This window comes from Ranitomeya variabilis, chromosome 2 (genome assembly GCF_051348905.1).
Source record: "Ranitomeya variabilis isolate aRanVar5 chromosome 2, aRanVar5.hap1, whole genome shotgun sequence".
NCBI classification, from domain to species: Eukaryota; Metazoa; Chordata; class Amphibia; order Anura; family Dendrobatidae; genus Ranitomeya; species Ranitomeya variabilis.
In genome coordinates, this window is record NC_135233.1 from 229103208 (window position 1) to 229128160 (window position 24953).

Here is a 24953-nt window from a genome sequence, read left to right on the forward strand (position 1 = left end):
GGAATTGAATTTTGCTCACCCTTTCAAGTCTATGGGTGTGAGAAAAAAATCTAATGCCTCAGTACGGCATCTGCTTTTTACAGATACATTGAAATTCTGTAACACAGGAAACTGTATATGGTTTTGTAAATCATTAATAGGTGCTACATCTGTATCTAATTGTTATTGGTATATGTTATGTGATCTATCTCCTTTTCATAAGATATTCTTCATTCTTCATTTATTTTGGCGCCAGCACTTAGTTGTGTCTTTATTTCAGCTTTCCTCATCTGTGAAAACAACAAGTGGTGAAAACCCAAAATGGAGCATTTCTGAAGAAAATCTGCCTATAAATAGTGATGAGCTTCTGCAGTGGGCAAAGGCAAATTACTCAGAAGTTACCTTTTTTGCTGAACTGCAAAATCCAAAGAGAATTTACCTGGATCTGAGGAGGGGTGAGCAGCAACATTATCCTTCAGTAATATATCCAACAGATTGGATATACGGTGTTGTGAATTTACCTTTTGGCTCCCTCTAGTGGTTACTAGTGATTTTACTCTGGGTATGTCATTCATCCCTTGTATGCTCACCTGGGTCGTTAGGTCAGGGGTGTTGCTATATAAGCTCCCTGGACCTTCAGTTCAATGCCTGGCAACGTTGTAATCAGAGCTAATCTGTTGTGCTCTTGTCTACTGATCCTGGTTCCTGCTAAATTAAGCTAAGTCTGCTTTCTTGCTTTTTGCTATTTGTTTTTGTTTGCATTTTTGTCCAGCTTGTACATAATCTGTATCCTAACCTTGCTGGAAGCTCTAGGGAGGCTGGAGTTCTCCCCCCGGGCCGTTAGACGGTTCGGGGGTTCTTGTATCTCCAGTGTGGAATTTTGTTAGGGTTTTTGTTGACCATATAAGTTATCTTACTACATTCTGCTATTAGTAAGTGGGCCTCTCTTTGCTAAACCTAGTTCATCTCTGTGTTTGTCATTTCCTCTTACCTCACCGTTATTATTTGTGGGGGGCTTGTATCCGACTTTTGGGGTCTATTCTCTGGAGGCAAGAGAGGTCTTTGTTTTCCTCTTCTAGGGGTAGTTAGTCCTCTGGCTGGCGCGAGACATCTAGCGACCAACGTAGGCATGTTCCCCGGCTACTTCTAGTGTTGGAGTTAGGAGTAGTTATATGGTCAACCCAGTTACCACTGCCCTATGAGCTGGATTTTTGTACGTCGCAGACTTACTTGTTCCTCTGAGACCCTCGCCATTGGGGTCATAACAGTTTGCCAGGCCAGTATTAAATGTTTAATGCATTGCAGAAGCGGGATTATAAGAAAGAAAGTTCTGAGTTTTTTTTTCTCTCTCTCATTTTTTTTTTCTTTTCCCCTTTACCTCTGAGTGGCTTGTAATTGCTGCAGACATGAATGTCCAGACCTTGATTACAAGTGTGGATCAGCTTGCTGCTCGTGTGCAGGGCATACAAGAGTATGTTATCAGAAATCCTGTGTCAGAACCTAAGATACCGATTCCTGAACCGTTTTCCGGAGACCGATTTAAATTTAGAAATTTCAGGAATAATTGTAAATTGTTTTTGTCCCTGAAACCCTGTTCATCTGGAGACTCCGCTCAGCAAGTAAAAATTGTTATTTCTTTTTTACGGGGCGACCCTCAGGATTGGGCTTTCTCGCTGGCGCCAGGAGATCCGGCATTGGCTGACATTGATGCGTTTTTTCTGGCGCTTGGTTTGCTTTATGAGGAACCCAATCTTGAGATTCAGGCAGAAAAAGCCTTGCTGGCGATGTCTCAGGGCCAGGACGAGGCTGAAGTGTATTGCCAAAAATTTCGGAAATGGTCCGTGCTGACCCAGTGGAACGAGTGTGCATTGGCTGCAAATTTTAGAAATGGCCTTTCTGAAGCCATTAAGAATGTGATGGTGGGTTTTCCCATTCCCACAGGTCTGAATGATTCTATGGCCCTGGCTATTCAAATCGACCGGCGGTTGCGGGAGCGCAAGACCGCAAATTCCCTCATGGTGTTGTCTGAACAGGCACCTGATTTAATGCAATGTGATAGAATCCTGACTAGAAATGAGCGGAAAATTCATAGACGCCAGAATGGCTTGTGTTACTACTGTGGTGATTCTACACATGTTATCTCAGCATGCTCTAAACGTCTTACTAAGGTTGTTAGTCCGGTCGCCATTGGTAATTTGCAACCTAAATTTATTCTATCTGTAACTTTGATTTGCTCACTGTCATCGTATCCTGTCATGGCGTTTGTGGACTCGGGTGCTGCTCTGAGCCTTATGGATCTGTCATTTGCCAAGCGCTGCGGATTTGTTCTTGAGCCATTGGAAAATCCTATCCCTCTTAGGGGTATTGATTCTACGCCATTGGCAAAAAATAAACCGCAGTTTTGGACACAGGTTACCATGTGCATGACTCCCGAACATCGGGAGGTAATACGTTTTCTTGTTCTGCATAAAATGCATGATTTGGTTGTTTTGGGTTTGCCATGGTTACAGACCCATAATCCAGTCTTGGACTGGAAGGCTATGTCAGTGTCAAGTTGGGGCTGCCATGGAATTCATGGAGATTCCCTGCCCTTGTCTATTGCTTCTTCTACGCCTTCGGAAGTTCCGGCGTATTTGTCTGATTATCAGGATGTCTTCAGCGAGTCTAAGTCCAGTGCACTGCCTCCTCATAGGGAATGTGACTGTGCAATAGATTTGATTCCTGGCAGTAAGTTTCCTAAGGGGAGACTGTTTAATCTGTCGGTACCTGAACATACCGCGATGCGTTCATATATCAAGGAGTCTCTTGAGAAGGGGCATATCCGTCCTTCTTCTTCCCCTCTTGGTGCGGGATTCTTTTTTGTGGCCAAAAAGGACGGATCTTTGAGGCCTTGTATTGACTATCGGCTTTTAAATAAGATCACTGTCAAATTTCAGTATCCTTTGCCGCTGTTGTCAGATTTGTTTGCCCGTATTAAAGGTGCCAAGTGGTTCACCAAGATAGACCTTCGTGGTGCGTACAACCTTGTGCGCATTAGGCAGGGCGATGAATGGAAAACCGCATTCAATACGCCCGAAGGTCATTTTGAGTACTTGGTGATGCCATTTGGGCTCTCTAATGCCCCTTCAGTTTTTCAGTCCTTCATGCATGACATTTTCCGGAAGTATCTGGATAAATTTTTGATTGTTTATCTGGATGATATTCTGGTTTTTTCTGATGATTGGGACTCGCATGTGGAGCAGGTCAGGATGGTTTTTGAGATTCTGCGTGAAAATTCTTTGTTTGTAAAAGGCTCAAAGTGTCTCTTTGGTGTACAGAAGGTTCCCTTTTTGGGGTTCATTTTTTCCCCTTCTGCTGTGGAGATGGATCCAGTCAAGGTCCGAGCTATTCATGATTGGACTCAACCCTCGTCAGTTAAGAGTCTTCAGAAGTTCTTGGGTTTTGCTAACTTCTACCGTCGTTTTATCGCAAATTTCTCTAGCGTTGTTAAACCGCTGACGGATATGACCAAGAAAGGCTCTGATGTAGCTAACTGGGCTCCTGCTGCCGTGGAGGCTTTCCAGGAGTTGAAACGCCGATTTACTTCGGCGCCTGTTTTGTGCCAGCCTGACGTCTCACTTCCCTTTCAGGTTGAGGTGGATGCTTCGGAGATTGGGGCAGGGGCCGTTTTGTCGCAGAGAGGCCCTGGTTGCTCTGCTATGAGACCTTGTGCCTTTTTCTCTAGGAAGTTTTCGCCGGCAGAGCGAAATTATGATGTGGGCAATCGGGAGTTGTTGGCCATGAAGTGGGCATTTGAGGAGTGGCGTCATTGGCTCGAGGGTGCTAAGCATCGTGTGGTGGTCTTGACTGATCACAAAAATCTGATGTATCTCGAGTCTGCTAAACGCCTGAATCCTAGACAGGCCCGCTGGTCATTGTTTTACTCCCGTTTTGACTTTGTGGTCTCGTATTTACCAGGTTCTAAGAATGTGAAGGCCAATGCTCTGTCTAGGAGCTTTGTGCCTGATGCTCCTGGAGTCGCTGAACCTGTGGGTATTCTTAAGGAAGGAGTTATCGTGTCTGCTATTTCTCCAGATCTGCGACGTGTGTTGCAGAGATTTCAGGCTGGTAGGCCTGACTCTTGTCCACCTGACAGATTGTTTGTGCCTGCTAGATGGACCAGCAGAGTCATTTCCGAGGTTCATTCCTCGGTGTTGGCAGGGCACCCGGGAATTTTTGGCACCAGAGATCTGGTGGCCAGGTCCTTTTGGTGGCCTTCCTTGTCAAGGGATGTGCGGTCATTTGTGCAGTCCTGTGGTACTTGTGCCCGAGCTAAGCCTTGTTGCTCTCGTGCCAGCGGGTTGCTCTTGCCCTTGCCTGTCCCGAAGAAACCTTGGACACACATCTCTATGGATTTCATTTCGGATCTTCCGGTGTCTCAGGGCATGTCTGTCATCTGGGTGATATGTGATCGTTTCTCCAAGATGGTCCATCTGGTTCCTTTGCCTAAGCTGCCTTCCTCTTCTGATCTGGTTCCTGTGTTCTTCCAGAACGTGGTTCGTTTGCACGGCATTCCTGAGAATATTGTGTCGGACAGAGGATCCCAGTTTGTTTCCAGGTTCTAGCGATCCTTTTGTGGTAGGATGGGCATTGATTTGTCGTTTTCGTCCGCTTTCCATCCCCAGACTAACGGACAAACGGAGCGAACTAATCAGACTCTGGAGGCTTATTTGAGGTGTTTTGTCTCTTCTGATCAGGATGATTGGGTGACCTTCTTGCCGTTGGCTGAATTTGCCCTTAATAATCGGGCTAGTTCCGCCACCTTGGTTTCGCCATTTTTCTGCAACTCTGGTTTCCATCCTCGTTTTTCCTCGGGACATGTGGAGCCTTCTGACTGTCCTGGGGTGGATTCCGTGGTGGATAGGTTGCAGCGGATCTGGAGTCATGTGGTGGACAACTTGAAGTTGTCACAGGAGAAGGCTCAGCGTTTTGCCAACCGCCGCCGCGGTGTGGGTCCCCGACTTCGCGTTGGGGATTTGGTATGGCTGTCTTCTCGATTTGTTCCTATGAAGGTCTCCTCTCCCAAATTTAAGCCTCGCTTCATTGGTCCTTACAAGATATTGGAAATCATTAATCCTGTATCCTTTCGCCTGGATCTTCCGGTGTCGTTTGCCATTCACAACGTATTTCATAGGTCCTTGTTGCGGCGGTACGTTGTGCCTGTGGTTCCTTCTGCTGAGCCTCCTGCTCCGGTGTTGGTTGAGGGCGAGTTGGAGTACGTGGTGGAGAAGATCTTAGATTCTCGTCTCTCCAGGCGGAGGCTTCAGTACCTGGTCAAGTGGAAGGGCTATGGTCAGGAGGATAATTCCTGGGTGGTCGCCTCTGATGTGCATGCGGCCGATTTAGTTCGTGCCTTTCACGCCGCTCATCCTGATCGCCCTGGTGGTCTTGGTGAGGGTTCGGTGACCCCTCACTAAGGGGGGGGTACTGTTGTGAATTTACCTTTTGGCTCCCTCTAGTGGTTACTAGTGATTTTACTCTGGGTATGTCATTCATCCCTTGTATGCTCACCTGGGTCGTTAGGTCAGGGGTGTTGCTATATAAGCTCCCTGGACCTTCAGTTCAATGCCTGGCAACGTTGTAATCAGAGCTAATCTGTTGTGCTCTTGTCTACTGATCCTGGTTCCTGCTAAATTAAGCTTAGTCTGCTTTCTTGCTTTTTGCTATTTGTTTTTGTTTGCATTTTTGTCCAGCTTGTACATAATCTGTATCCTAACCTTGCTGGAAGCTCTAGGGAGGCTGGAGTTCTCCCCCCGGGCCGTTAGACGGTTCGGGGGTTCTTGTATCTCCAGTGTGGAATTTTGTTAGGGTTTTTGTTGACCATATAAGTTATCTTACTACATTCTGCTATTAGTAAGTGGGCCTCTCTTTGCTAAACCTAGTTCATCTCTGTGTTTGTCATTTCCTCTTACCTCACCGTTATTATTTGTGGGGGGCTTGTATCCGACTTTTGGGGTCTATTCTCTGGAGGCAAGAGAGGTCTTTGTTTTCCTCTTCTAGGGGTAGTTAGTCCTCCGGCTGGCGCGAGACACCTAGCGACCAACGTAGGCATGTTCCCCGGCTACTTCTAGTGTTGGCGTTAGGAGTAGTTATATGGTCAACCCAGTTACCACTGCCCTATGAGCTGGATTTTTGTACGTCGCAGACTTACTTGTTCCTCTGAGACCCTCGCCATTGGGGTCATAACAATACGGTACACAACCAGTAAATTATATGTCTGTAATACATAGGTATGAGTATTGTAATGTTCCGTTGTAATCAAACTACTCATGCCCCCACTGCAAATTAGGTTTATTAGTAAAATTGACAAACTTTCTGCTGTTAGCAATGAACAAATCGTCAAATATGTTCCTGAGGAATCTTAGCCTATTGCTCATGGATAAATGGCCTCCAGTTTACTAATATTCTTGGGTCTGCCTAATGAAACTGCCTTCTTCAAATGCCAACAAATGTTTTCTATCAGAATCAAGTTCAGCAATTGTGATGGCTATTCAGAATGGTCCAGAACTTCTAAAACCAAGTCTTGGTTAACCGTGAGTTATGCTTGGGATCCTGTTGAATGACAGCAAACCTACAGCTTCCTCACAGAAGGCATGCCATTTTCTTCTAGGATCTCCTGATTCTTGACTGAATCCATCTTGACTGCCACACCCTGCAAGTTCCCAGTGCCAGTGGAAGCAAAGTAGCCCCAGATAATCACTGAGCCACCATCATTTTTCTTTGTAGGCATCACCGAACCACCAAAATTCTTTAATGTAAGCATCATTGAGCCACTGACATGCCTCAGCATAGGGTGCTCTTTCCAGGGGTACATTTCAGTCTTCCTTCTCCAGACAAGTCCGAAAATGTACAGTTCTGTTTCATTGTTCCACACAACTGAATCCCAAATCTTCTGTGGCTTATTTATATAGTTTTGACTACATTGAAGCAACGTTTCTTGTGCTTTTGGATCAGTAGGAGTCTTAAGTTCAGGAATAGAGACCTTTACCATTTAGTATGCTCCTTACTGTGCAAATTGAAACCTAAGTGCCTGCTGCCACCAAATCTTCTTGTTGTCCTTTGCAGGCACTCAAGTACTTTTGACCACCTGTCTCCTCAGAAATCTGGTGGCAGCTGGTGACAGCTTCCTTCTGATGTCATGTACAATGTTCTTGTAACTTTGAACTTTTGATCTCTGCCTCCAACTGTATCTCTAGAAACATTCAACTCCTTTGTATCTTGTTGTTTTCCTTTGTTTGTGAACGACAATGACCTGTTCTCCTTTTTGGACCACTCTCTTGACTTTGCCATGTTTCTAACATGAAATCAAACTTCAAAGTTAACAAAATCATGATTATTTTGTGTTATATTTGGAGAAATCACTTGCTATATTACCGTAGTCGTGTTAAGCTATTTAAATTGTTCCTCTTTCATTGGTTTATTGCAAAAAAACCAATGGGGGATGGGGTTGAAAATTTTCGATATGTGATTTGTAGACATAGAAAGGTGCAGTATAGCTTCAAAGACTTTTATGAGTGCCATATTATAACTTGACATGATAGCAAGGCCAATTTTTAAATACAGATTTCTTAGTTAATAAAAAGTGATGCCAGGCAGGCTTCAATCTTCCTGTTACGGTGCTGCATGAGAACAGAAGTGAAACGAGAGCGACTACATGTGTTTTCTGTCTTTGGAGGGCTCAGCACCCCTATACATTACTAGAGCACCTCATTGATTTGAGTGGGAACTATGTAAAGTTTCATTCCTCCAAATAGTGGTGCTGCAGAAGAACTGAAATTTGCCAGGATCGGCTACTTAAAGATTTTGTTTTTCTCTTTCTCATGCTAGCTGGAGAGTTCAGCACATCTGTACAGTAACAATTTATTAATTTCAACAGGAAGTCTACAATGCTACATTTCTCCTGTGGTGGCACCGCTGGAAAATTGAACACTTGCTGCAGGATTCCCTAGGAACTGATCACAGTGATCAACCTATTATTGCTAGCCAAACTGTATTTTTTAAAAGAGATAAACCTCATTTAAGAGACTAAGATCACAAAAGTACTAGTTGCCCTAACAATAATGTTTAAGTTACTTGGGTAAAGTAAAAAAAATCCCAAACATATAAAACTTATTGCAGATCACTGCGGCTAAAGAGATTAATCCGTTTATTAACTTTCCGTAATGTTATGGTTTATTTCTCTGTAGATAAAACCGGACCAGAGACGTGTGAGCTACAGGATAACTTCCATGTTACAAATGTTCTTCAAGCGGACTATCTTATGACAGACATAGAGACATATGATGTCCAGAATACAGAGTCTGTGAAAAATGCTTATATCTTACATGTCACTCATCAACACCCTTATCCAAGGTACGCAGCAGTAATTTTTGGGGAACACACACTTTATTGAACGCCTTTACTTTACAACCGATTCCTACTGAGCATATACTGACCGACTCCCATGTGTACTGTGTGCCAAGCCCTGCACCTATCACGTCTTTATGACCAGGCTTGGATGTGGACACTGATCAGTCGGTACTGCAAGTCTCAGACATGGGTACAAAAGATAGGTACAATAAAGCAAGGCAGAACCCTGCCCTTGAAAGCTGATCACATAGTGTCCTGTTGTTGACTGACAGCGCTCAGCTGGACATGGAAAACAAGCAAGAACTTTTGCTGTAACATCAGCACAGGGGAAAAAGCATTACGTAGTGCCCTTTAAAATCAATTGATGCATGGACACATTGGCTCCTCCATAGTAAAAGGCAGTATTTGTAGTCAAATGTCCACTTTGGCTAATGGATAAATCTAAATATGGGTCTGTGGCAGAGGGAGTGAAGTAAAATCTTTCTGGGGAGTCAGTCTACTGACAGGATTTGTTTGTAGTCGGTAACTATAGATCTTTCAGAGGAACCGATTTCCCCGTGGAGAATGATAGATGATATCGGAATTCTTACTCACCAGAAAATACTCCCTTTGGGAAAAAAAAAGGTATTCAAATTAACTCTTCTCCAGAAGGAATAACACTATTTTGCAGTCTTTGCTTTCAAAAGCCCCTGTTCTCCTCCGTTGCTGCAGAGGCAAAACCGCCTTTGCTTGAAGCATGGAAGCGCTCACAGATCAGACCAGTGACTAGTCCGAACTGTCAATGTGCTATCTGTAAGTAGCTACCTTGTAGGTTAATTACAGAGTCTTGAATTACAACTAAATTTTTTGAAAAATATAGTCTCTTCCTGAAGAAAAAAAAATCATGCACCCGCGGGTAGGTGTTTCAGGTTTTTTCCCCTTCATCAGTACAAAGCTGGGTAGAAGGAGAGTGTTTTGTTGTAGCTTTTGAATTAGCTCTTCTATAAGTGTTCATTATAGAGACAGTTCTTCCTTCTGGAAAAGATCTAATTTGCATATGTGTAACCATGGCAACTTTTTTTGCAAAGTGTGTAATGAATATTTCTTTCTTGTCCATGTGCAGTCACAAGGTAATAGATATTAATCTGACGGTCACCAATGGTCCATGTGACAATCCACCAATGGTGTATCTGAAGAGTGAGGACGGCTATAGTTGGAACATTCGTAACACAGAGGACATTTCAATATTGGTACGTTGTTGACCTCTGTAAGGAAGATACAATATCAGTCTCTGCAGATATCCTCAAATTTACAGATGGTTCCCTTCAGCTCCCACCTGCTACACATGTCAATACAGGTCCACTTGACACCCTAATATTTACCATTGAAAAGGCCATTTGCACAATTGCATATTTGGCCACCTGTAGGGCTGCAACAGTGTGCAAAGCAGGGTGTGGGTCCTGGGTCCAGGCTGTGGAAATCATCACCCCCAAGGACCTCACCAACATTAATCCTGGTCTGTCCTACCATCTTGACCATCAGATAGACTACTTGGCACTGCTTAGACTATGCTATTCACTGCCTAAGAAAACTTGAAAAATTAGAATATCAATTTTAAACTGAAATTTGTCATTTTTTTAGGTCTCTGGCAATTATACACTGAATTATTTTAACATACCCGGCCAGAATCTGCCAGAAACTAAAGATGAGCTCCTTGCCATGGCTAGATCTTCTGCCACATATCTGAAAAGCATATCATATGCACATGTCTCTGATGCCATGTCTGTGACTCTACCTGTCTCCTGTGGTAAGGGTATATTTTATTTCATAAGTTTTACACTCTTTAAGGATTGTACCATGTATGATATATTAAAGGGGTTGAAGAACTCTAGAGAGGGGCAAAAGCGCCCACAATAGGGAAGTTCCGTTTCACCTGGTGGTGGTATGTGAAGGCACAACACCTGCTTATGCATGAATATCCTGTGCTGCTGTACAGTGGCTGTAGGAGATATCTTCCAGATGTATATTTACTAGAATGGAGAGATTCACGTTTGACCGACATTTGTTTTTTTGACCTTGAGAAAGGCAGCTGTTTGGTGTCAAAAAGCGTTGGTACTAAAAAAATCCTTATCTGAAACTTCAAGGTGTCAAGGATCCCTGGTGTAAGGGAGCCCAGAGCAGAACAACGGAGAACTCAGCAAGCAAGCAGGACCTGAACCACGTGACAGAGGGGGAGTGGCCAGGCAGCGGGGTGTAAAGGAGGCGAACGGCGCCGGAGAGTAGTCAAACGTGCTGAGATCAATAACTGGGAGATAAGCGAGGTACTGGAGGGTGAGACAGAAGGATAGTCAGGTGGAAGCCGGAGGTCAGAAAGCCGAGTAAATCAAGCAGACCCGATCGAGCACGGAGAGCAAACAAATAACACAGTATACACATGCACACCAGGGGGTCAGGCACACAGACAGAACGAAAGTATAACTGACAGAGAAACCTAGTCCAGCATGGGTATAAATATCCCTCCCAGATCCAAAAGGAGGCTACAACAATTGACCCTGAGAGGGCAGGGCATTAACCCTGTCCAAACCATGACACACGGCTCCTCATTTCCTGCAACGTAGCTCGGCTAACATGGTTCTCTCCATTCTGGCATACCTCCCAACTTTTTAAGAACTGAAAGAGGGACAAATTATGTGGCAAGCATAGCGGCAAATATTGACCACACCCGTGGCCACACCCCCAATCCAAGCCCATTTACCATTTCTTTATTCCATGGCAGGAAGAGATGTCAGAGGGGCGCTGGCAGAGAGATATTCAGCAGATGCCTGTTTTTCCAGGGCATAGACCAGGGGTCTCAAACTGCATTCCTCGAGGGCCTCAAACCATGTGTGTTTTCAAGATTTCCTTAGCATTGCACAAGGTGCTATCACCTGTGCAATACAAGGAAATCCTGAAAACATGACCTGTTTGCAGCCCTCGAGGAATGCAGTTTGAGACCTCTGGCATAGACCCAAATCCTGGACTGTCCACTGTATTCAGGACTGTTGGGACTGAGATGAGAGGATCGATTAACTGGACTCCGATGCAGTGTCCAAGTCAGTGCTACCTAGCTGGAGGGAGACCCACAAATCCCTTACCTTCTGGCTTAACCCGAGCAGCTTTTGATTAGCCAGGGCCCTTGCTACTTTATCTAGGGGTCTTGCTCATCTCTAGTTCGGACCTGTGTATTTATTTTGTATTCACAGTTGGAGCCACCAGAACTTTTTCATCTTGATGTAACTTCACTATATGACATCTGGATTTTTGGTGTCTGTAAGGCCGTGTTCACACGTTCCATAAATACTGTGTTTTTTGTTCTCTGTAGATGTCCACACCAAACTATGTAATCACAATCTCCTCTGATTATTGCATTTTTTATGCCTTTTCCCCCTTTTTTATGTGATTTTTGTGCAGATGTGAAGCTGTGTTTTTAATTTTTTTTTATAGTTTAGTAAAGCTTTTGATTCTGCACTTAAAAAATTAACTTCAGTTTGTGACACGTGCTTTTTGTAGGCTCCACGTAGATGCCTCCATAGAAAAAAAGCTCCAAAACTGCACATTTCAGCAGCGTCTTTAGACATACAGGGAGCGCTGTTTTCATGAAATCACATCCACTTTGCTTGGACAGTTCAACACAGCAGAATTTCTGTGCAAATAAAGCAGCAGAAAATCTACAGCATTTTTGCTACATATGAACATGGTCTAAAAGTTCAAGCACAGTGGATGTGATTTTATTAAATCTCCTGCCTTTGGTGCATCTAAAGACTCTGTTGAACTGTCTAATTTAAGTGCTTTTTTTCTTCTATAGGCTTCTATATGGAGACAGAAAAAAACGCATGTAAAAAAAAAAAAACGCTGTTGTATTTTTAGGCACAGAATTAAAGCTTTTCTGTACTACTATAAAAGCATAAAAAAGCGGATTCACATCTGCACCAAAAACGCATTACATATGGGGCCACATGCATAAAAGAAAAGTAAAAACACAATAATCAGAGAAGATAGTTATTGCGTTGTGTGGTCCTGACACCTACAGAAAACGTGCAGAAATAACGCAGTAAAAACAGAGTAGCATTTACACTATGTGTGAACACGGCCTCAGAGTTTAATACATTTTTTAAGGGTTTAATAGAGAAAAAAATATCAATCACACCATTTTTTACGCCATTTACCAATCCCCATAAATAATCAGATCGATGTGTGGTGTGGGTCATTACGATTACAGGGACACCAAATATGTCCATCTTATTTTCTAATTTGTGATGTTTATTTATTTATTTTTTTAAAGCGCTGTAATTTCTGTAATTGCTTTTAATTAATTTTTAGTAATTTTATAGGAATAAAAGATATGTATTTAATTCTCCCTCTAAAGTCTAGAATATAGAGACATAAAAATACACTGTTATATACAATGTATCTCTTCATCTCAATATAATTTACCTGTGGGGTTAGTGGTTTCAATACAGATCAAGTATGCAAAATTTTCCCAGTGACACCACCAAAGCCTGTGGCTCAATAGCTTTAGCACCTGCCTGCAATTATAGAGCTTGTCAGTTCGAGTCCAGAAGAGATTCACAGAAAAGAGAAAATAATTTTTTTGTAATTGATTTTCATTATTTTTAGTAGTATTAGAGGAACAAAAAAATACTTTTTCTTCACTTGTAGAATACAAATACATAGAAATGCACTGCTGTATAGAATGTATCTCTATGTACATGTATAATCTGCTTCTGGGTTCACTAACTGCAATACAGCTCAAGATTACCAAATCCTCCTATTTGCGTCATTGTCGGCTATGGCTCATCGCTAGAGTTGCGTCCTGTGAATATGAGATAGTCCATTTGAGTTTTGAGGAGAGCAGATCACAAGACAAGAAGGGAATAGTTGAATTTAATTTATGCACATAGCAGAGATGCGGCCCCGCCCCCAGAGGAGGAGGAGCTACAAAGTCGGAAGATGGGACAAAGCCCTGACGGACTGGGATGGCAGGACTGAGCCCTGAAATTGCGACAGTAACACTGAATCCTGGACAGTTGGGAGCTATGATTCTGTTATTAAAGGTGTTGACTCACCATTTTTAAATAAAGCAGTTATGGTAATCAGCTGAGCAGCCTCCTCTATTATTGGCGGGGAAGTCAACTGTGGCCAGGTGTTTCCACAGCATGTAGCAGTACGTGGCTGTGATCTAATCCGTAGGCTAGCTGGATCCACAAAGTGAGTCTCCATTGAGGTTCATACAGTAGATGTTGGTCCCGAGAAGCTCCAGCTCTTAGGTAAAGACTCATTCCTTTGAATAGATGCCACTTAAAGGGTGTACTCATATTTAATGCACCGCTCCTCTGACTCCCTGCTCTTGCCTGCCGGGAGGAATGGTGCAGTGGTAATCTCTATGTAGTTTTGCCTCTAAAGCCTGAGGCTCTGAAGTTGGCAGGATCCAGTGATCTGGACAGCTTCAGCTCAGCATTTGAAAGCGTTAAAACAAGGAGTCTACAAGCACGTGTTCCTTGACTAGGAATCTGGCCACCCCTCATAGACTGCTGAGGTAGCCTGTAACCTAGGCAACAAGCCTTAATCTATGGAATTAAAAGTTTCCCATTCTTGAGGCAAATTGAAAAGCTTCTTGTTTTTACAAACATTTTGCAATTTCACCCATGTGACAACATGAGACACTTACCCTTCAGTGGCCACAAAGAGCCAACATGGCAACCGACTGCTTTAACCTTAATAAATTAATGTTAGAGCAGTCGTAACACTACAGTCAGTCTATCATAAGCATGAATAGTTGTTATTTAAAGGGTAACAGGTTTCCAGAGACCCCACAATCTTATATGTGTGGGATATAAGGACACAATGAACACTAGATGGTCCTGCTAACATCGTCGGCTTTAGCTGACAGAAGATATGGGGCTTTGGTATAAGGGATTTTGTGGGAAGAAAAAAGTGAAGGGTGTGTTTTTCTTAATGAACCAATATATTTTAATGTAATGAGTATTTACAATGCACTGGTCATGTACATTCATTTACTTGTCATTTAACTAAATGGATCTTGCATTTTCTTTTCTCGGTGCCATAGTTAAAACGGACATAGAATTAACAACTGAGCAACCAAAAGACCGATGCACAGAACTGTTAGAGTCTACCATGCACTACATGTGCAATGATGAACAGCTGATCATTTCAGTGAGCAAGGAGATCATGAAGGTAAATCATTGTAAAATAATTTAAAGGCTATGTACACCTACACACAGATTACCGGTATTATTATTTATTTCCTTCCTGAATGCAAAGTTAAGCAACATTTAAATAGTCATTATTAAATATTTTCTGCCATGTTGCTGCTGCACAGTCATATGTCTTTTATTTAGCTGATAATCTATTAGTTATGGTGACCCTGATGCTTTCCTTACTCTTATGTATTAGGCCTCATTCACACATGAGTGATTTTTCTTGTATGCAAAAAAACAGTCCGAGTTTCATCAAGGATTTTGATTCGACTTTCATCAGATGTTGATCAAGTGTCGAGTTTTATCAGTTTTTATTGTGAGAAAAAAAGGATGGAGGTTTCTTATTCTTCTCCTATCAAACAGTTCTTGAAAAACAGACAGCAGAGTGCTGTCCAGACACAAAGATATGCATTGTCGAGGTTGGTCCGTGACTTGGATCTAGATCGGACATGACTGATTTTGTGCAGACTACTCATCATGCAAAAATATATGGACATGTAACCAGCCTCATAGACAATAATAGAGAAGAGTTCTATCACTGAAAGCACAGATAGAATTTGTTCATGAAAATCTGACATCTGAATGAGTCCTTAGGCTAAGTACAAGTAAATGTGTGAAAAAAATGTCCGATTTTCATCCAGAAAAAAATGGACACTTTTCCACATACTTTTATACATCAGGAGTAAATAAAATTTATCAAATTCAGACCAAATTAATTTTCTGTTACAGCAGTTGCAATGACAGACATATTCGTTAACATTGAATATTATTTTATCATCATCACTGTAATAAATTCTTTTTGATCATTTTTCCATATTGTAGGTCTGCAATCTGGAAAGTGTTGAAGATATAACTTTTCAAGAGTCTCAGTGCTCAGCTAAAATTCTAGAAAACTATATTGTGTTGGCAACATCAAAGACAGATTGTCAGACTGTCGTGTCTGGGAATGATATCATCAACAGTGTGAGTGATCTAAGACATTAAAACCTTTCTGTGCCTTTCTGAGACCACAGCGCCTCCTGCAATACCAACCACAGAGCCCCGAAATAGTGTCAGCCTCCAGTACTCGATAAAATGCCAATCACTGGGCCAGAATTAAGGACCAGCCTCATTGCCTCCATTTATTGACTGTCATAGAGGTCATTACAGAGGTGAAGATATAGGAGGTGCAAAGGTAGTAGTCAGAGTTGTCCCTGCATGATATCTTAGATTAAACTTCCTCTTTATGTCATGTGCTCTTAAGCAGATTGTAGCATAAGAGAGTAAGTCGGAAAACACTTTGCTGCACCATAGTTTTTCACCTGATCTGCTTGCTGCGGATCCACCTGATCTACAGTCTCCTTTCGAACTGGCCCAGTCATGTATGTACTCCCAATCACTTTGGGCATACCCCAAAATGTGGCAGAGAAACTGCAAGCTACACTTTTAAGCCTCTACATGCAACTTCCTTAAAATGGCTTGCACCAACTTTAATCCACTTTGTAGTCTTAAGTTTTACGCCGTCTGAAAAATTAGACAGGATTAGTAAATTTTCATCAGTATACCACTTTCACTTGCTTTAAGGACCCCCATACACATTAGGATAAAGTCAGCCAAACTTTTCTGCATTGGCCTACTCTCAATTGTGTATGGAACCTTACTGACTGTCTTTCCCTGCTAAAAGATGATGTTGGGTATGGAAAGATCTGGGACATCAGATTTCTGAAGACTGAGCCTTTTGTTCTCTGGGAAAGAAAACACTACCAGAGTCTCATAAAAAAAAACACAGGCGCAGTCAGTCCATCTGAGTACTCCTATGCATGGGGGACTCGGGAAAGATAACTGCCAGCTGAGCCATGGTTCGGCTGACTGCTATCTAATATATATGGGGGACTTAAATATTCCTATAAGGCAGAAGAAAAGAATGTCACTTTGTACTTCCATGTACTATGTTCTTGCAATTTGATAAGCACTTTCTTTATGTTTTTTTGCATCTTTTATTCTTTCTCTAGTTACAAGTAAAAAGAAATGGCAGCATTTTTTTCAAAGTAAGTAATACTATATATTATTGTGTTAAAATATAGTTTCGTATGATACATGTGCCGCTTGAGTTTGGTCGCATCGTTCTTCTTGCTAGTTTGTATATAGAACAGATGATTAAGTATCAATAGAATCTGCAAAAATCTTACTGTATGTATTTTTTCTTAGCAAATAGTTTTCTGCAACATTCCCAAGATCAAAGTAGAAGTATTTCAAAGTGCTGATTTCATCCAGCCTACCAACATATTCGATACTGACCAGACCACCTATGTGCGGGTAGGTTCTTTTGGCTTGGTAATCTAATAAGATGTTAATATGACGACAAAGCCAATCACGGGCACAGTGATAATGCCACACACATATTAGCAGGAATGTGGCTATTGGGGCTGTGGACAAAGCAGTCACAACAATGCCCAGGTGCCTGAGAAGGCCTAAAAGTCATACTTGCCAACCTTTTCAAATGAAAAAGGCCAACACCATTTCCAAGCCCCATTCCTCAATTTCCTATCCCCTGAATGTGTCATTGGATACCTAGGGGCACTGTCTACTCATGGAGTATCCTATTGAAGGAAAACTTCTGGGAGAGCTGTATTCCAAGATTTACTGAGCCCAGTTCCAGCGCCAAGGAGAATAGACCACTCTAATGGGTGTCCAAGAGGTCTCCTTTTTTTCCGTCTGCCTTTTGGATATTCAAAAAAAGTTGGCAGTATTATAAATGACATGGTAAGTGGGAGCCATTACATTGGGTTTAGGAACTTCAAGCTGCACTACTGAACATAAGCTGAGTATATGCCTCGAGAATAGCAGAAGCATCAGAGAAAGTTTTCATCAAAATATCTCTTCAGCCAAACTGAACATTTCTCCTATATTCTCCCTCACAGAAGACCCAATCAGCTTTAATCCAGCCTGAATTACATAAGGCCTCCCATCTCAGTGACCAAATTTTCATATTTTTAATTATTGTTCTTCAAGATTGTCACCCTTGGGGCATGTTCACACATACAGTATTTCATCAGTATTTTACATCAGTATTTGTAAGCCAAAACCAGGAGTGGGTGAAAAAAGCAGAAGTGGTGATGTGTTTCTTATATATTTTTCCTCTCATTGTTCCACTCCTGGTTTTGACTTACAAATACTGAGGCTAAATACTAACCCAATACTGAGCATGTGAACGTGGCCTTAGGACATGGATGTGGGGAAGGGGTGGCATAGAGTATGTCCTCTTCTACACTTTGTATATGAGTTGTTGGCCAAGGTTTGACATGTTCTTTTCTCTCTGTTCTTCTGAAAGGTGAATACTAAATTCATGAACCGATCGATAAGTAAGTGTGATTTATTGGCGGGCGACAAGACACTGATGCTGAACAAAAGCCGACCCCAGTTTACTAGTGAAGGTTTCTCCTGGATATTTAACACTCAAGGATTGTCACTGCCAGCCACAACCTCTGCCAAACTCAGCTGTGCCTTTTGTTACGGAAAAGATATCCCACTGGTAAGTTTTGGGAGACCTACAGGGGCAAGGGGAATGTACCAGTTGAAACTGAGCCCTGCTGCCTGAGGAGAACACTGACTCCTCTGCCATATAAGATGATACTAGTAGTACAAATGACACTGAGATCTTGTTACAGATTGTGTATTTAAGACTCAAAACATTAAGTTACATTTCTGAATACATAGAGCTCAATGTACAAAACACAGTTATGATCAGTTATTGATAATAGCTGGTGGATATGGGCTCTTGGGTGGAAAAGTCACAGTGGGCCTCCTATTTAGCCAAATCTTACTTTCTCTAGAAAAAAGCTTGGTTGCTGAGGTCACAAAAGGGCCCGTAAATCTAATGGGTCTTGGCATCTGATTTGTGCTGTGGCAAACTTTTAAAACTCATTTGATGTAGATGCCAAAAAAATAGCCATAAATATTGAAAGAGATTTTGCATATTTTATTTATTTTTATCAGAAATATATAATACATTATTGAAATGAATTTGAAACATGTCTAAATGCACCTGTCCTCCAGAGTGAGAGTGGATCTATTACTAAAGAGGTTCTGATTAGGAATCCCCAATTATTTACTTAGGACTTAATGAGGCAAAACTATAAAGGTCGCCTCAATTAATAAAATGATACTGTGAAAAATTAGGTTGGCCAATAGAGAGGAACAAATCGATTTTCAGGATTGTAGTCTAGCGGCCACTGAACTGGAGTTCTGAGATCTACCTCCTACCTGCCAGAATCCAAATGACTCTTCTGATTTGTAGGCTCTGCGCAATGTTATTGTTGCAGTATCATACACCCATGACGTGGCACTACAAATCATGCTGGAGGCCACGGACTACTGATCTGGTAGCTGGACCAGGGTCCAGTGAATCAATTGGCTCATTTCTATTGGTCTACTATATCAAAATGTAGAGGACATATTACATAATTGGGGACTGAGTGAAAGCACCAGGAACCCAAGAGCACCAGGCTGTACCTACATATCCAACACATTTAATATCTGCGGTCATAGCTTACTCATTGTCATGTAGCTGCTGTGTATTAGGTATTCGCTCTTATGTCCTCATTTTGTCCTAGGACTGCTGTGTGTACGAGTCGTTGAATGTAACTATCGTCAGCAAGTCGAACCATCATAGTAAGTGGTATTATCACTGATATTATATCGTAGCCTAATGTGAGCCTTAATTATTATCAGGTTTATTATTAAGAGTTTAAGCAATGGTAAAGATGTAGTTTAACTTACTGTATATGGCAAGAGAGAGGAACCAGTGTGAAAAATACTTGTTGGACAAAGAAGAAGAGCATGACACAAAAATTCTCTTTCATTTCCTACACCAAATGCCTCAAGCCCTACATTAGGAATAATATATTTCAGATTTGTCTGCAGTGTCCCCATTAAAGAGTAACTGAATTTTGGAAAAAAATTGTCGAATTATAGAGATATGACAGCCATTTTAAATAGTGGTGGTCTGGGTTATTAGACCTCCCCTGAAAACTAAAACGGAGAGGCACAAGTGCCCAGTCATGAGGGGTTAAATAAAAAGTTTATGAGTTGGTCAGTTTCAGAGAAGAGCAGCACTCCTCACATCTTTTCTGACTCTCCGTTTTTGTATTCGTACTGGGGTTTCAGCCCCCAGACACCCACCAATCAAAGCTTTTGAAAAGCTTCTGAAGATTTTAAAGTGTAGGTATTAATAAAGATTAGTGCCTGAAAATAATTATTTATAACCAGTTTTGAACCCCACAATTGAATGAGGAATAAACAAAAAAAATATTTTTAACCTAAAAGGTCTTATTGAAATAGAAATGTTTTATCTGAATGTCATAGGGTGATTTTATAGAGTTTGAAACAGACATGAACTGTACGATTATCACTTCCCTGGTCTGATGTCCAGTCCTCTGTGGCAGCTGGTCTTCTCCTCTGCACCAGTCATCCCAGGTGCCTTTTCTGCGTAATAGATCCCCCAACATCATGACGTTAAGGCATGATGCACATTGTTGCGTCGAGAGGCTTACTGAAGGCAAGAAGCGCCAAGGATGCCAGGCTATGGATGCTTGGTGCAGAAGTGAAGTCTGGCTGCCATGGAGAACTCAATTGATTGCTGGACCAGGGAGGTAGAATTAAATCTTTATTATTCCCAATACAAAAATGGAAATCCGATGCACAGTGTCAATAGAATTAATTGATAGACCCAATTCATCATTATAGGATCAATATAATCTGAAACACATGCATATTATAGATCATAATACTTTAAACAGCCTAATGCCCAAATCAAGGCTGTAGTGAATTCTCCACTAGGACACTCCTTAATACATAATTCCTACAAGAGAGATGGATTCCAAGTCCATACGTATATAAAATATATCAACATTTATTACATAAAGGTACAACATAAACAGGCAACAATTACATAATTATAAAAAACAGTCTTCAAAATTGCGAGAACACAGGTATTTATGGAACGTGGTCCACAAGAAGTGTCGGACTTGAGTGATTTAAGTCCTAAACATATATAAGACTATGTAGGAATAGTGACATATCGCTACCCCCATGTAATGACATGAGTAAGGATTTACAAATTAATTAGAAAAAAATCCCATGTCTGAACTGATATATCTAATAAAGTGCATGTGCATCTGACCTGGGAACATAAAGCATGTTTATCATTAACCAGACTCTATGCCTTGAAACAATTCAAATCACATTAATAAGTGTAAATATAATTATACTAATGGGGAAAAAAATTGGCACCAAAGTAAAGGAACAACTTAGCCATCATAAACCTGCGTGGACCCGCGGTAACAGCATCCCCAACGCGTGTTTCACGTGGGTTTCTTCTAATTCATCATTCTATATGATCAAAATTTTGGATTGTAGTAAACTGCTCTATTTACATTCAAAATTACTGAGGTTACTCTCAGGTGGAAGCCAACATTTCTCTTCCTCTGGGACTAGTGATGTCACCAGCAGGGAGAAGTCGGCACAAGGGTTACAGCTGCCCTCAGGAAGCAGTGTGTGCTGACCCCAGTACATGGGGAATGGGGAGATCTGAGGGCAGGAAGGAAGCAACCAGAAGCCAAAACAAACACACCGCTATTAGAAAGGAAAAGAGGAAGAGACACTGAATGCTCTTCAGCTTAAACAGGGAGAGGAGAGTGATCAGGCTATGGGCAAGCGGAAAACGGAAGTAGGTTGGCAGCATGTAACATGCAGAACATGTCAAATACTTACAGCAGGAACATAAACACATAGAACATGTGTATTGTAAAGGGTATAAAATGTAGATAAAACACAGGTCCCTAATGTTGTGTCTTTGCAGAGGGAGGCCTCGGCATGGAGTCAGTCCTGGGGATCACATTTGGAGCGTTCCTGATTGGAGCATTGCTTACAGCTGCCTTGTGGTTCATCTATACCCGCACACGTGAGTACAAAACTCTACTGGAGTTTGCATTTAAGCAGCAGTGGCCGAAGTCAGCTCCGATCGCTGTTGTTAGAGGCAGATGCCGGCTGTATAACACAGCCAGCACCAGCCCTGTGTGAAGCGGGGTCAGCTCCATATATATGCGTCATGTGGGGTGAAAGGGTTAATAACCTATAGGGAAACATGGCAGCATTTTCTCCTGTAATGCGACCATGGGATAAATAAAGCATTACACAGTACTCATTAAAATCAATTATCTATCCTTTATAATACAAGGATTGTCTTGGTCGCTTTTTCCTCCTCTTCCCTTTCTAGATAATAGATAGTTCTTCTCTTCTGAAGCAGACATATCATTTAACAAAAAAATCTTAAGTAACGTCTTGTTCAATTTTTTCCTCGTAGGCTCGTCTTTTAAGATGCAACCTGTCCCAACATTGCCTGGAGGCTCCGACAGCAGCAGCACAAACCACAGTATTGACAGCACACAAAGTACCCCCTGCAGCACCAGCAGCCGAGCGTAACTGCGGTGCATGGTACCCTATGGACTACTGCCATACTGAGACATTAACAATGGAATTTATAAAGCTTTGACTTTATTGTGAGGGTCTTAAAACAGATGTCTTCTGCCATGTCCAGCTGTGTGGAAGCAACATGGAAGAATGACCTTCTTCATACAGGCATGGAAGCAAGATCAGCCATTAACATTACATTAGGCCAATTTCTACTTGACAGTCAAAAAATCCACTATCTTGGAAAGAAGACGATTTCTAGAAAGATTTTCTCTGAGAAAGAGTAAGATGGACACTTACCTCAGGACTGGCCTGATGGTGGAGAATGGACAGTTGCAATTATTACATTTTTTTATTAAGCTACATAACCAACCTAAGTATAAACCTCTGAATCCAACCTGCAATATTTGTTTTTACATATCAGAAGGCTTGACAGTCATTTGCATCAGTCACGTATCATCATGTAAATGTGCCTGGTAGCCATTTATCAACTATCTATAATACATATTGTAGCAGATGACACATACCTCAGGAACATTTGTAAATGAATACAATAAGATTCCCAAAATACATAAAAGTAGTAATGATTACTGACCTTCTCATCAATTATCCTATCATCAAACCTTAACAGGGCTGTTGGCTGAAAACAAGTTGTCATCTTTCCACAGCATAGGTAGGAAATCATTGATCGGCGGGTGTCTGACCGCTGAGACCTGCACCGAAAGGCAGAAGAGGGAACTTTTATCCCCATTAGAATGGAGTGCCAGACAGCTTCTCCATTCATTCTCTATGCGGCTGCTGAGCGCTGTCATAAGCTTTTTCCAACAGTCCCTCGGAGAAAGAACGGAGCGGCGATTGGGCATCCGACCTACCCATTCTATAACAAGGAAAAATTGCTGCTTTCCGCCGAACAGTGTGGGTCCTAGTGATCAGACTGCCATCGATCAATAAGTTATCACTTATCCAATGGATAGGTAACAACTTGTTTTCACCAGACAACCTCTTTAAAGGAGGGACATGATATCATATCTTCAAAATGGAGAGAGGACACAATATGTGGGCCATGGGCCCTTCAAGAGATAGCAAGGTGCATGCGGTGACATTATAGAGTTGAGCGATTCAATTCACGCTGCCCTGTTCCGACACCCGGTCTGGTACTTCATAGTGGTCTTCTGAGTCTGGCATCTTGGCCGGGCATCCAGGGTGCCTTTGATGATGATAACTAGATTCCCTGGCGTCAGGATGTTGCGTTGTGTCTATTCACGCGATGTCATGACTTTTTTAGCCCAGTAATCATCAAGGATACTAGCAGAGAACTGAAGATTGGCTGCTAAGGAGGACCGGTTCTGGACACCATACCATGGCAATACGAATCAAATTGCTCATCTCTTAGTGGCATGAACCAGCACCTAGAGGTCACCCATTTTGACACTCGCAATGGGGCGACGTTATTTCTGGGTAAAATGACAACATGATGGAACCAGACAGACCATAGTATAGGTCATTTTGGTCCATTTTCTGCCATTTGTGTCTGCTACGCTAAGAATCCAGCTCCCCATCAATTTCATTGTTTTTATCCCATGATGGAGCAAAACATTGCCTAAGGCTATGTTTTTGTTCTACTTTATTATAAGTCAATGAAGAAAAAAATGGATCTGTGTAACAGATCAATCAAGATGGATTTGTCATGACTCCTGAAAAAATATAAATCATGATGTCACAATGAGCCTATTGAACTGGATGCTCAGATCTATAGAAAATACACAAGTCACTGCTCATAGGTATTGCCTAACTATTAACTTTCTATAATCCACCTACTCTCTAAGTGTATCCTCCTTCATGCTTTACACTGCAGCTCTGACAGTTCTGCCCACCAGGAAGTTATGGAGCATAGATTTCCATCAGCACTGTCCATATCACTGCAAATTTAGGGCACATCTCCCACCCCCCATATTGTATTTGGGGTCAACATTTTCCTCCCATTTACACATACTTCACTCCATTGTGGGCCTCTTTGGGTGCAAGTCTGCTCAATTATACCAGTCTGTAAAAAAAATTCTCAATGTGTTTAATTTATTTATTTTTACTATGTAAAAGCTATTAGTGTGTTTATAGTATTTTATAAGGCTAGAGCTAGTCCGTGACGTGTGCCATGCAGGGGTATATTTCAAATGAAGTCAGGATCAGGTTACATGACCTTGTTTTCCTTAGTGACTAATCACAGTGCAATTTTTATTTTATTCATAGCTATTTGAAGCGGTTATCCATCTTTTGTTAACATATTTTTTTTTACTTACATTATTTTTGCAATTGGGTTTCATAAAAAGTTTTACATCGTTTTGCTTTTGCAAGCTCTTTGACTTCCTGCACATTCAACTTTGATGTAGTCTGTAGTCATAAATCAGATGAGAGGAGCTCAGAAAAAGAGTGATGAAACGGCTCGCTGTCAGATTCTCCGCTAACTCATTCTACATCCAGCAATAGAAAGTTTAAGGCCGGAGACACACTGGTGCGAGATACGGCCGAGTCTCGCTGGTTAAAAGCAAGCTGTGGCACCGGCACTCCGGAGCAGAGCGTACAGCTCCATGTATTGCTATGCGGCTGCACGCTCCGCTCCGGAGTGCAGGTGCCACAGCTTGCTTTTAACCAGCGAGACTCGGCCGTATCTCGCACCAGTGTGTCTCCGGCCTAACACAGAGGCTATAGAAAGCAAATGGTGCAAAAAATTTTATGAAACCCAATTGCAAAGATGATTTTTATTTCAAAGATACATTGTCCCCAAAAGGTTTACCAGCTCTGATTGGCTGTCATGGGTAAAAAACATTCTGCATTTTGGAGGAGATTAAAACATAGAATCTTCTGTAGCAATTGATCACATTCTAGCGATTATTTAAGCTGTAG

At 41.8% G+C, this 24953-nt stretch overlaps 1 protein-coding gene across 2 annotated transcripts in view; it reads left to right on the forward strand.

Moving 5' to 3' along the window:
• Positions 1-24569, forward strand: part of ENG (endoglin) — a 51052-nt gene extending 26483 nt beyond the window's left edge. Inside the window, exons 4-15 of one of the 2 annotated variants that reach the window (XM_077283891.1) lie at positions 260-434; positions 8205-8370; positions 9470-9596; positions 9988-10153; positions 14453-14580; positions 15426-15566; positions 16595-16630; positions 16791-16898; positions 17914-18114; positions 19196-19253; positions 21442-21543; positions 21946-24569. In XM_077283891.1, coding sequence (XP_077140006.1) covers positions 260-434; positions 8205-8370; positions 9470-9596; positions 9988-10153; positions 14453-14580; positions 15426-15566; positions 16595-16630; positions 16791-16898; positions 17914-18114; positions 19196-19253; positions 21442-21543; positions 21946-22064 — 1527 coding nt within the window. In that variant the 3' untranslated portion in view covers positions 22065-24569. The remainder of the gene's footprint in view (positions 1-259; positions 435-8204; positions 8371-9469; positions 9597-9987; positions 10154-14452; positions 14581-15425; positions 15567-16594; positions 16631-16790; positions 16899-17913; positions 18115-19195; positions 19254-21441; positions 21544-21945) is intronic. The other variant, XM_077283892.1, reaches the window with a different exon arrangement.
• The last annotated feature ends 384 nt before the right edge of the window (positions 24570-24953 follow it).